Source organism: Anopheles merus, chromosome 3L (genome assembly GCF_017562075.2).
Source record: "Anopheles merus strain MAF chromosome 3L, AmerM5.1, whole genome shotgun sequence".
Taxonomy (NCBI): Eukaryota; Metazoa; Arthropoda; class Insecta; order Diptera; family Culicidae; genus Anopheles; species Anopheles merus.
Window position 1 is genome coordinate 33,595,782 of NC_054085.1, and position 13,304 is coordinate 33,609,085.

General features: G+C 44.6%; 1 protein-coding gene across 5 annotated transcripts in view; it reads right to left on the minus strand.

Moving 5' to 3' along the window:
- Nucleotides 1-154: 154 nt before the first annotated feature.
- The window catches only part of LOC121600356, a 131,304-nt gene continuing 118,154 nt past the window's right edge, over nucleotides 155-13,304 (minus strand). For 3 of the 5 annotated variants that reach the window (XM_041928854.1, XM_041928853.1, XM_041928855.1), the window contains 3 exons: nucleotides 3,828-4,118; nucleotides 3,289-3,758; nucleotides 155-3,220 (listed from right to left, as the gene is read on the minus strand). In XM_041928854.1, coding sequence (XP_041784788.1) covers nucleotides 2,830-3,220; nucleotides 3,289-3,758; nucleotides 3,828-4,118 — 1,152 coding nt within the window. In that variant the 3' untranslated portion in view covers nucleotides 155-2,829. The remainder of the gene's footprint in view (nucleotides 3,221-3,288; nucleotides 3,759-3,827; nucleotides 4,119-13,304) is intronic. The other 2 variants (XM_041928857.1, XM_041928856.1) reach the window with 2 other exon arrangements.

Here is a 13,304-nt window from a genome sequence, read left to right on the forward strand (position 1 = left end):
CAATTAATTAGCTAAGTAACTGAGAAAACATAAAAGTGTAATAATTAATTTGAAGTATTGCAATAGAATGTAATTAAGAAAATCTAATTTTTCAAAACAGTAAAGCATTCAAACAAAGTGAACATGATCAGTTGTTTTTTTTATTGACTTTTATTTTCATATCGCTCTCTAAACTTGTTCCATGTTCTACCTTTCCCCCCCGGATATATACCGTAGAGCCTAAGCACAACCCAACTTGAATTCTAATTTTTACCCACTTTTTCTTCACACGCTTTCTCCTTCCCTTGTCACGTACGCACGTATGTATTTTTTGCATTTTTGTAGGCTTTTTCTCACACTGTCTTCTTATTTTACATTCGATTTGTTGTTTATCATCTCCTCGGCGTTCGTTTATTTTTCCTTTTTTGTTTTACATTTTTAAAGCTGATCAACTGTGTAGCAGATTTTTCAATTTTCCTGTTTCTTATTTCTGCGTTTCGGTATGATTTTAATGATTTTTTTTGCATTTCTTCTTCTCGGCTGCACTTCTTAACACACTCACGCTGATTGTAGTGTTTTGGGGTTAAAACTGTTACCGGTAAAAAATGTCCAGTGCTGTTTGAATGGGATTGAAGAGACACACAGGCAGGGGGCCGTCTGGTTAGGTTTGGTGCCGGCGAATTAAATGTACAGCACACCTTTCCCATAGGGATATGGGTCAAGGTGACTTATTTTCGCCTCCAACATCTCTTCGCTTGATTTTGGATGCATGCTGGATTGGAATATAACCTGCTGTTGCTCGATCAAATACATGTGTGTGATAAATATAATTCTTTAGGAGGTTTTTGGTAGGTCCTATCTTAATTATGCAGTTGGTTTTTATTTGACTAGGAGTTTAATTCTGTTGTTTACCAAGCAACTGCAGCGAGTATGAAAAGTAAGCGGATGAAAAATGGCTAAGAAAATGAGTAAAATATTAATGGTACTGCTGACGAGTGTCGGCTTGATTACTGGACTAGGTAATTCGTTAAGGTTCAGTTTGGTTCGTAGGGTTCTTACATTGTTAAGTTAGTTCGGAAACGATTCCCACTCGCTACACTCGAGGGATTGGATTGGTTCCATGGACCATCATCATGAAGGGTGTGTGTGGGTGTCTTTGTCTGTCTGTCTGTCTGTGTGTGAGTGTTTGTTTACATGTGGTGTGGTTTTCATTCCAATTTTATTCTTGTCCTCTCATGTTTAGCGCGTATTGATCACAGAGTAGAGTTGCTTTCGCGTGTCGCTGGCGTGTTGGCGTTTCACGCGCGGAGCGTATGTACACGCACGCACAGCCCCGCTTAGAATATGTTTATATATATTTATATGTATATAGCCTACTTGTTGTATCTTGTTTTATTTTTACGGTAAATTCTCTTCTTCCTCTTCTACATTGCTATTTACATGCGAATAGTGCATCATCACACGAGCGTAGCTTCATATTCTTCTCCGGCTTAGTTGCGTCTAAGGGTAAGAGAGGGATGGCTGACGTTTAGCGATGCGAACGATCGAACGAGGCTAGGCGCATGATTATTAGTTTAAATAACCTCTAAATTCAGCAAATTATTTTTTTTCTAGGGTTTCACCAAAACTGTAAGATAATTTATGGCCAATTATAATTTTAAAAGAGATAATAAATCAACTATAAACAAATGAATTTCTAAACTTTTTAACTGATCAATTTTTATGAAAAAATAGTTTAAATGAATACATTTTAATTAAAAACGTGAAATGTTTTGCTTTATAACAATAAAATAACAATAAAACTAATCCTTTCTGATAAATAATACATAAGCATAGGCGTTTCGCGATACCGATTGCATACATTGAGGCGACAAACTGCAACGCCTACAAACAGGCTATTTGCATTACACATTAGTTTCATTTGAACAAAAAAGCCTCTTAATACGTTCACTTTACAACCAATTCTAATGAGTCTAATGAATTCTTATCCCAGTTATATATTAATTTTATCTAATGTGAATGTAATGAAGAAAAAAACGAAGTAGCTACAGCAACCACAAAAAGACTAAAAGTTATACAGCTGTCGCAAATTATTGGATTATTGTCTTCAATCGTAAAATCGAAAGATATATCAATAAAAATGCCATTACATTTGTTTGAAAATTGAAATGATGCCTCTTTTAGCTACTTTTCACACCCATCAGTGAATGATATGCTTCTAGACGCAGCGAAGGTTCTTCCGATTCCGAAGTGTAGGTTACTGTAATTGTAAATTGATTGTTGTTCGAATCGTACAAACCATTTCCTACCGAACGAGACACGCGAAACGAAACGTTGCTTTACACGCTTGTACCGTTGCACTACAGAAACCGATTATCTTTTAGCATTCTTGTTTTTCCTCATGAGCCCTCATCTCTCGCCACACACACAGCGGGGCTTAAGGTTGAACCATTGTTTTTTTTCATAGAGATTGTGGGATTTGATTTTTGGTGCATTTTGAATGCACTTGCTTTCGCATGAGTGTACTATCACTACGTCGAATGGGCGAGCTCGAAGGAGATTGGTGGACATTGAGGACGAGCTTCACGAAATTCCGCTGACATAAGACGAGATTGCACAGCACACAAGTGGAACAAACTACACGCTCTTGCTCTCGCACAACCGCACACGGACACACTCAAACGGGCGCATTGCACCACCGATCACTACCGGCTGGCGTTACGTTTCAATGTTGAAGAGCTTCCTGAACCCCGACACCATCGTTTTGTTCGCGACGTGCTGGTGGAACGTCGTGGCGATGGTAGTGGTCGCCTGCACGGTGGCGACCTCTGTCGGGGCCAGGAGCAACCCTCACGTCCGCACGTACTTGTACACTACCAGAAACACGAGAAAGCTCACCATCACCAGCACACAGGCGGTCACGACCTTGGCGAACGTGTTCAGGCCCGACTCGTTCGGGTTGAGCGGCCGGGACGAGCTTTGCTCGGTGGAGTTGCGCCGCTTGGTGGCCAGTCCGCGGGCCAGCGCCGGGAAGGCGAGCGACTGCGTGAAGGTCAGCTTGTGCAGTGACTCGCTGAGCGAGTAGGGTCCGACCGAGCCGCGGGCCGCCGCCCGCAACAGTGCGTACTCGAGATCGAGCGCATCGAACAGGGACAGCCGGGCCGTCATCGTGGAGGCACGGCGCTGATCGAGCTCGAGGTTGTCTTTGTCACGCTCCGGCCGTAGCCAGGGATCGGAGGACCTGTCAAAGACGAGATGGAAGGTGAAATGAAAGAGCGACATAGAGGGGTTGTAACACCGAACGCTTACCGCTGCGGGTGTTGGCCAAGAGTCGCAACGGCTACCGAGGTAAGCGAGGAGGTCGTGCTGGAGCTGGCGGTGCAGAGATGATTGCTGGTCGTGGGCCCGTTAAACTCCGTACTGTCCTCGAGCGAAGTCTGCAATGGATGGGGAGGAGTGGAAGAGGTCCTATGATTGTCAAACAACGGCAGGCTGGCCAGGCTCACTTGGTCGGGGGAGGCGGGCGCCCGGAGCGCGAAGATGCGCGCATGGTCCGGATGCAGCAGCGACGTCGAGGGACGCCGCGTCGCCCGGTCCACCGAGGGTGTGGGCGAACCGGCCGTCGGCGATGCGCTGGGTGAGATGGCATTGGACACGACGAGCGGATGGCAGGGCATGGCGATCGGTGAGGGTGACGCCTGCACGGAATCGATACCGGAGTCACCCGCCTGCAGCTGATCCACGAACAGCGAGTTCCGCCTGCCATTGGCGCTCTGTTGCTGCAAAAACGGCACAGACATGAGACACACGATTACAACCACACCATGCACTTTGGCCCGCCTACCAACCTGATCGTCCGCTACGATGGGAAAGACGAAGCTCTGCCCATCCGCTTCACCCCGGGGCGAGTCCTGGCTGGGCCACACCTGTAGCAGCGGCAGCGAACAGGTCGGATGCTTCGGCGGACTATCGCTGCTGCTGCTGCTGGCGGCAATGGCCGGACCGGACGGTTGCTGGAACGCCTTTCGTCCGAGTTTTGTAGGACTTTCGCAGCCGCCGGACTCCTCGGAGGACGTCGGCGGTTTGGTGGTGGTGCGCCAGAATCGTTTCAAACGCAGCTCGCGTCGCTTTTCCTGTTGCTGTTCGAAGGGGGGGGGGGGGGGGGAAACGATGGAAAAGAAGATGCAATTTGAGTGCGGTAGAGTTGGACGATAATGAAAATTACAATACATTTTGATATTCAAGAAGAGATGTTCTTCCTTGCAGAGTATATTTCATAGCGTTTTTCCCCCATTTTGACTTCTTTCAAGAGGCTATTTTTAGAATATTTTTTTATGAATCTTATGGACATTACACTTTGATACGTCTCAAAGATGTTTGAGACCAACATTTTTGCGATCAAGATTTTTGTGACCAAAAATGGAGCGACTGTGCCGGGGGTTTCCTGTCGTATAGTTGTCAACTTGATAACATGCCCGCCATGGCATCAATCCTCAAAGTTACCGTCTTCCCCTTAGCAAAGACTGACTATCACGGCTGCGTGGTACTCAAAAATTCTCGAAAGCCTGTATAGGCTGGCATTTGGCGTCCCATGTGGCATCGACAGCACCGTCCACCACATCTTAAACGAATACCATGGATATATAGCGGAACGCATCAACTGCAAATTGGACCAACAGCATCGACATCATCCACTCACCAGACAGCGATTGCAAGCGTAAACTTTTAAAATTCCTTCGTATTACTAACTTATATAAAGAAATCTAACCAAAACCACATTTGTAACAGACAATAAAATCAACGGATAGCTTTAAGTGAGCCGAGACTAACAGACAGAGACTAACCAGTATAAGATAACTGCAAGCCATAAATGGCTTGCAAAGAAGAACGTTAGATTTCAAGGTTAGAATTAATCAACCAATTGAAAGAGCCGAATGAGGCCAATCGGCACAAAGTCTCTATAAAAAAGGCTATCCGTCGCTAAATGGAAGAAGCATCAACATTACCATAGGAATACAGTGTTTTTTCTAATTAGGTTTTATTTGGACTGATAATTCCACAATTCTTTCCGCACTACGATCACCTCAAATATTAGTTTCAGAACAAAACAGTTTTTAAAACTCTTCACATTTTAAATGCCAAATTAATTCAAGCAGAATTCTCCATTTATCGTTTTCCACCGCATGCCTTACCTATGACTTGATTAATTGTCAGCACTCCCTCCCCCCAAACACACAAAGCGACTACATCCTCGTTACGACCACTGCAGGTCCAACAAAAAACAAACAAGCTCAGCCCCCGCAAATGGTTCCACAGGGGGGCTAAATTTCCAACGGCACTCTAAAATTGCGCTCCACCGCGCCAAAATAAACCGAGCACGAAATTCACTGCAAAACGGGACAATTTTTCACCGTCCCGAATGTTTGCGCCGGTGTTTACAACCGGTGGAGACGGTGTAGCCCTTAGACCGTTTTTTTTGTCGTTATTGTTGCTCGTTGTTCCATCCCAAAAGCTTAATCCACCAAATCGTTCTCTGGGCCATTGCCTGTGCTTTACCCGTACCCGGCGCTCCGAATCTGACGTCACTATTTAAAGCACGCAGCCTTCCCAGCGATCATCAATGCACGAAAGGTAATCGTCCTCGTAAAAGGGACCGCACTGCAATGGCAAGAAGGAGGATCCGCAGAAAAACAACAAAACCAAAAAACTGCCGGTAAATATCGGACCGTTTTGGGACAGCCGAAAGAGCCAAAGCTCATCATAATAAATCTTCATCCACCACCGTGCCTGACCTTTTCGACGCAGATTACTTTAAAAGTACACGCAAACGGTACATTTTTCTTCTCGGCGGGGCGCTCTGTCCGCGCTCCAGCTGCCATTCGGTGTCACTTTCCGTGAGGATGCAAAACCCGCTATTTCAATAATTTATCGCTCCCTCCCACGGAGGGATGGATGTGTAGCGCAAAGGACACGTCTTTCGCGCGCAAGCGAAAGCCCGAAGGATTGGTGATAGATTTAACGGAAATATGTTTTTAATTTTCATCCCAATCCCGGCCCTCATCGCACTGATCCAATGATTGCAGCCGGTGAATTAATGCTGTTAGGTCCGGTGTCCGGCGGGAGCCGGTGTGTGCTGCAAGACCTTTGCACACTTGATGCTACGTTGCTCGTTCTGCGTTTCCCTGAATTGGGTGCGATACATGCATGGGACACCAAAGCCAGCCAGGGCATGCGGAACTAACGCGGACTCACGATTCAGCTGTAGCTCGATTGGAAGCGGCAGACGGCGATTTGCATAAAGTATTAAATTTAATTAATATTGAACACAATGTCTTCCTTTTCCGTCTCGCTACGTTCACGCGAAAGCGTACGGTGTTCGTGCATACGGTCTGTGAAGCACACAATTCCGACAGGAATGCAGTGGGTTCGGTGCATTGCAGTAGAATTAAACAGCATTCGTTGGGGGGACAGCAACAGCAGAACGAGTCGCCTTCATCGATTGGATGCATAAATATGGACGGGTGAGATTGTTTGGTCAGTATTGATGATTGTGTGTGTGTGATTCAAAAGCGGATGTAGAGATGTGGTGGAGAAATGGCAAAGGTATGGGTGCTGCAAAACGAGTCATGAAATTTAATTGGAACAATAAAGTAAAACGATCGAATCATGGTACAGCATGAGCGGAGAAGTTCAGCAAAATCAACCGGAGCCATGGTTTTTAGGCATTTGGCGTAACACGTTTCCATGTAACGCGTTATTGTAGCATGTTCATATCTAATTTCAACAAGTTGAAGAGTTGTACTGGATTGGTATTAGCATGTGCTTCAATTGTCTAGTTAATATGAGAACCCCGGCATTCTTCAAAGCTACTGTGCTACTATCATAGGCTTTTATCTTCTTTTAAATCCTAAATCGACTCCAATCCTACGCCGACCTACTCTGAAAGGTAGAGTAGTATTATCCGGAGCCGTCCCGAATCGGCCGGAGTCGTCCGGAGTCAAAACCATCCTGAGTAAGAGTCGAAGTCGTCTGGAATCGGATGGAGCCGTCCAGAGTCCAGACTTCGGAAAATAACTCCAATTAGATTTTGATTCCGGCTGCCTCTGGCCTACTCCGATTCCTGCCGATTCCGATACTGACTTCGGACGAACCCGACTCCGGGTTGAACTAGTGGTTCTGGAGTTTTGCTGGAGACGGAATTGGACTAAAAATAACCGAAGTTAGATGCGAGTCGTCGGCACATCACTGATGAGCTAATTTATAGAATTGGAGTATTGTCAGCAATTGCCATATACTTATGTCTGCAATAGGTTTTTTTATTGCTGAAGCTTTCCATTACTTCAGTTCCATCGAACTTTTGAGGTTTAATTTTAATATTTGTTTCGAGAAATGTATGGTTTCCTGATGTGTTTGTGCTGGAAAATAGGTCCGTGCAGCAAACATACTGCATTGTAACAGAAACATAAACATAGACATTACAAATATCAACTTGATGACTGAATAAAACTATGTAATGATCTATGAAATGTAATGAAAATTCCATAAAATGTTACAGCAATACCGAAAAATTATAAATTAAGCTTTATTTGAATGTCAAATGAATTCGACTTGGACTGCATTATCTAAGCGTTAAATTCAATAATAAAAATGACTTGTTTTTGATGAGATCAATGACAGATAGATGTATAGAATAACGCAGATGATACACAACTGTCAATTGAAATAAAATCATAAAGTGAAAATAATACAATATGTCTAATTCTTCACTCGACGGTGCTCAAACCATAACCGGCTATACAATGGCTTACAAGGAAGAAGCTTCAACTTTATTTTTTGTCCAACTCAACTTTCCCTAAACATAGATATCCATCATGCTTCCCTTTTTTTAATCCAATTCCTACACTTTGCTTCTAATTTTCTCGGAAAATTCCGGCAAAAAAAAAGAAGCCTTCATACATTGAAAGCCCGTTCTGCGTACGTACAAACACACCAATACACACACACACACAATTTGTAAAACACGTGACGATGATACATTATGATACCCGGCGCGACTGTGCAACTTTTATTTCTCACGGGATACCGGTCCAGTTCGGGTTCATCATGCATTACCAACAGCGAAGAGAGAAAGAAAAAGAAAGAAAAAAAGATTCCTACTGCGAGGAAAATGTTTTATTGCTTCTAAATAAAAAAAACCTCCATACCACACCAAAGGTGGGTGAAAAACTCACCCAAAAACCGGCCAGGGCGCATCATTCCCTGCTGGCCTGATGCCGGCCTGTCAGTCTGCAAAGTGGTGACGTCAAAGCATCGGAGTTTTTACCTGCCACCGGGGGTTTGTGTGCGTGTGTGCGTGTGTTCTTTTTTTGTTGTTTCTGACCCCTTCCTTTCGTCCCTGCTCGCAAAAGTTGTATCTTTCATCTAGATCGCGAGTTTTGTGTGTTTGCCTTCTCCTGCACCGTGGAAGCGAAACGGTGCCGCTCTCGCGCTCGTGATGGATGGTCATGTACTTTCTGTTTGCACAGTTCGCTTATCTAGGCATGTTATCAAACCATCTACACCAAAAAAAGGGGGTGGGGGTGGGGGCAGCACCCTTCAGTACGCTTCAGTACGCGTTTGTTTGAGCAAAAACCTAGCGAATCAGCGCGGCAATGACAACGCAAACTTTGGCTGCACATCCTGCACACCAGTACACCGCCACCATCAGCTGAAAGCGGAGCCTTTGGGTGAAATTTTCATCCAGAATTTTAAATGCACCTTCCGTGCACACTACGCTTCGGTGTCCGTGAGAAGGATGATGAAGAAGCAAGAAAAAAAAGGGGATATTTACGAATAGTAAGAGAACACCAAAGCGTCGAGAAATCCGTCCCCGGGACATTGAAGCTAGTGCGCCGCTGTTAGGCCCGGTCCGGCTATGCGCTTTGATTATGAATTATGAATTGCCTCGCTAACGAACCAAAGGTGTATTCCACCCCACCACTCCCTCCCCAACGGGACAACGCAGACGAACGGCAGGTTGGCCGAGGTCAAGATGGGTCTGTAGCACCGGGCCTGGGATGCATTCCTGTCGACTAACGGCGCGTGTTTTTTGCTTCTGTTTTTAAATTTACTAACCCGCCCTTCCCCCCTAGTGGTTCGTGGCTGATGTCAGGGTGCGCTCTTGTGGAAGAATTGCAGCGATAATAGCGATGCGATGCATGCGTGGGACGGGCAAAGGCCGGGTGCGTTTCAGTGCAGTCCGACGGGTAGACGTGGGTCTTATAAATAACTCTATTATCCTTTGGCGATCGTGCTGAACTGGCAGGTTGAATGCAATGTGCGTTTTATGTTTTATTTTTTCCCCGCTCATCGATACACTCGACCTGCAAACGGCCTGCCGACCTGTGGAACGGGTTCGTGACTGCAACAGTTCTTTTGCGCTGGTCCTACGTGTACGTGGGATGAAGGATGACAGCGTGGGCTGTGCAGACAGAGCATTTTAATAGCAAGAATAATGGTGCGATGGAATGTGTATTAATTGAGATATTGCATTTTGATCGAGCTTTTTATACTAGAAAGCTCAATTAATTTGAGGAATTTCATGATAGCAAAAGGAAGGTATTGCACGAGATTACTTATGTAAGAGACTGAGTACTGAGTAGGTGATATGCATTCCGATAAAGTGGCTGAATAATGCATTAATTTCCACGGAAAAGCACTGATATACGTTTTTGTCACCTGTGCTGTCTATTTCCAAGAGCTGCAAATCCTTTGAAAAATTGATGTACGATAATGGAAATGGAGTGTGGACAATCAAATATGCTGAGGCTACCTACACTCACAATATGGATGGAGGAAAGCATAGCACTGTCCGAATGATGAGAACAACTGAAGGTAGCAAGCGAATGAATGGCATTTCTTTGAATGCAGTTTATATTTTCGTTTGAATAGAAGTGAAATTGCAGTTCCTGGGAGAGAAGCAATATCAAACCCGACCTCTGTTGACGGTACTTGAAATTCGGTAGATTTTGGCGTAACTGGATGACTTAACTGCCAATTATAATGTTTAGCTAGTTGATTGGTTAAGCTGCTAAAAATTTAAGGTCAGATGAATGTTGATTTATAGATGTACAGGCGGTCCCCGAGAAACACGGTTATTGGGCCGTCAAATACCGCGTATCTCGAAATTCCGCAGTAGGTCGAATCTCGTGATTTTCAGCCCAAATATCCTTGTATAACAGTTACATATAACAGTTTTAAACCTTTTGAAAATGGTAAATAATTCTACAATTGATGTTGTCAAATCAGTACAATTTGGTGAAAGAACTGTCAAATTTAGAAAGCCGCGTATCTCCGAACCCTCGTTTAAGAGGTACCACCGGGGTATCGCGGAGACTACCTGTACTATGAAGTTACAGGGTTTTCCGAGTCAATTTTTGATGTCAACCAATGTGCCTAGATAGACTACAGGAGTTTAGATCTGATTTTGGCAGCCATGATGGATGGAGATTTCTATGGAGATTGGCAAATAGGGAGTTGCTAAGGACTTTGTATGTATTGGAAAGGACTTCCTAGCTGTGCAATGAAAATGTTCAAGAACTTGCTCAACAATATTTGTTCAGTTCTTCCACATGATTTTCAACACACTGGACTTAGGTTGCTAGTTCTTTGTGATGTGTTGAAAATCATGTGGAAGGATTGAAACTTTGAAAGCCTGACGAGCTTGATACGTTGCACAACAGTGAGGTCGCCGTACTTCTCGTATAGCTAACGGCTCCTCCGTGGTTCTTCCACACATACGAGACCAAGGAACCTTCTGAGCATCTTCGTCTCGCACGCGGCCAAGAGGGTTCCGTCAGCTTTGGACAGTGTCTATGTATCAGAGGCGTGTGCGAGTACAGGTACTATATAGGTGCTACATAGTCCCAGCTTAGTCCGTCGCGACAGGTTCTTTGAGGTGAACTGCTGACTGAAGACCAGCCAAGTACAGCTCTTTGATTTTGAGATGGCGGCTTTTAACCGTTCATACACCCTAAAAAAACTTTCACACAGTTATTCTCTTGGTTTTTCAGATTGGTTCTTCACATAGAACTCTACGAACATGTTTGTAGAAATTGGTTCCTTCGGTCGCAATGTTTTCCGATTGCTGCTGAGGACAAATATATTTGACAAATATGTGAAGTAAATCGGTCGGCAGATTTTTGATTCATGTTGAATTTTTAATCTGTTTGAAACCTGCTAAAACATGTGTAAAATAATGTGGATAATGAATAGAAGTTGATGGGAAATAATGTAGAGTTAATCCAGTAAAAACTCTATAAAGAAAACTTAAAACAAAAAAAAAAACAAAAAATTTGCCAATAAAATGAGATTGTCTCAAGAGGACAAAAGCTGAATTAAAACAAATAACTCTTATTGTTAAACTTCGTTTTCATGCAAATTTCGAGTCGATCAGAAGTGTCTGCTTTTCCCCATCGTCCACCATATTCCACCATGGTGCTAACGAGTCATTTGAGCTACAGCAACAGACTGCAATTGAAATAAGGGAATGAAAAGCTTCCATTTTGTAACAACCCCAAAAATCGCCCTTCCCGGCGTGCCATTGTCGTACCGTAGGGTGTCGGTAGGTTTCCTTTTACCTTACCGATGCCACTCGACGCGGTTTCATTTCATGGTTTCCACCACGTTTCACTGTTCTCTCCCAATACCGTTCCATTGGAGTGAACCTGATCGAAGAAGTGTTTCCTTTTCCGTAACGGTGTCGATTCTCTTTCTCTCTTCTTTCAATGGTTTGTGCCGATTTCTTGCACAGGCAGTATATGCAGTGCAGGGTATCCCATCTACTCGCCTTACACACTGTGCCCGGGAGCGCGCCAAAATGAAAGTGAAAATATGTGTCGCTGGGGAAATTAATTCCGGTAAACGGTAGCCACGCGGGTATTGGCGCAATATTGGCAGGCGGTCGATGATTATCACGATTATTTGCGCTTAATTCGAGCCCGCCCGAACCGCGATGATGGGGCGTTGGTGGCGGTAGTGATTTTGTAATGCCTTTGTCTTTTGAAGCCGGTGGAACACGTCGGAAAGCTTTTTTGCTAGCAAAACAGCTTTCTTGGAACGCTTTCCACGATTGGATGATGAGAAAAACCACGCAATCAGTGGTGTGCGTGACGACAAGAAACGGCTCATCGTACGCTTTCCAAACCCAAAACCAAGCAATTGGTTGGTGGAACATTCTTTGTTGGAAAGTTTCTTTGTTGCTCAGTATCATGCGCATATAATGAAACGTATTGTATGCACCCACGTACCGCTGCAGCTACTCGAGCGTAGTATCAAGCCGTGCGCCATATTTACATATCCCTTCATGCGTGAACAAACAGCAACAGGGGAAGCGTCACATGCGCTGGCCGTGTCAGTTATAGCTCGTTAATGAACTGCATCCGATGCCAGCAGGAGCTCGATTTCACCGACGATCCATTACTGGGCCGTTTCGGTTTCGCCGGTCCCGGTGGACTAATTGCAGTTGAAATATTATCTCCGGCCCCCGGTAGTGGTGGTTTGCGGGTAAATATGCATTGGCTCCATTTGCGATGCAGATATGTAGTTGCGAGCGCACAACCCACTGGGAGTCACCAATGTTTGATGCTTTCCTCCCATGTTTTTTGCATCCCCATGCCCACCCTTCCAATGGTTTGGTTCGAATGCTCAGTCGGAAGCTTTGTTTCGGATGCGCAATCGAGTGTGGTGTGACATGAATGGGAAAAGTCACACAATGGAGCCGCCTGGTCGTTTGTGCCAACTTGGAAGCAGTGGTGGTGGTGTTGGTGGTGGTGGAGGGTTTTAAAATTGGTAGGATAATGAACGGTCTAGTAAAGTGCAGTTTGCACCGTTTGCTGCTGCGTGCGAAACATTGTAACAAACACCTAACCCACAGCACCCACATCAACTGGCAGGCAAGCGAATAAATTGAGGTATTTAACGTATGAAAACGGTAATCGTACGGTAAATTAAATTAACACCTGGCCGGCAAACGTGTCCCATTCAGTGGTGAATGCTACGGCGAAGTTCATCTGACTCCTCTGAGCACACCCCCCCCCCCCTGTCTGTGTAGGTAACGGTCCGGCTCTGTGAGGCGATTGTTTAATTGGAAAATGGGATCATAATGCTAATGAGCAAGGGCATTTATTTTAGGTATTGTTGGATAATTTGTCCCCGCCCATCGCTGCAAAAGTCTCCACCACAAACGTTTATGGAAATGAAAATGTTTGATTGTTTTGTGCAAATGATGCCTGTTTGTGGTGAAAATGACAAAAAGCAATCAAAATGTAATTGGAAGCGGCAGCAGT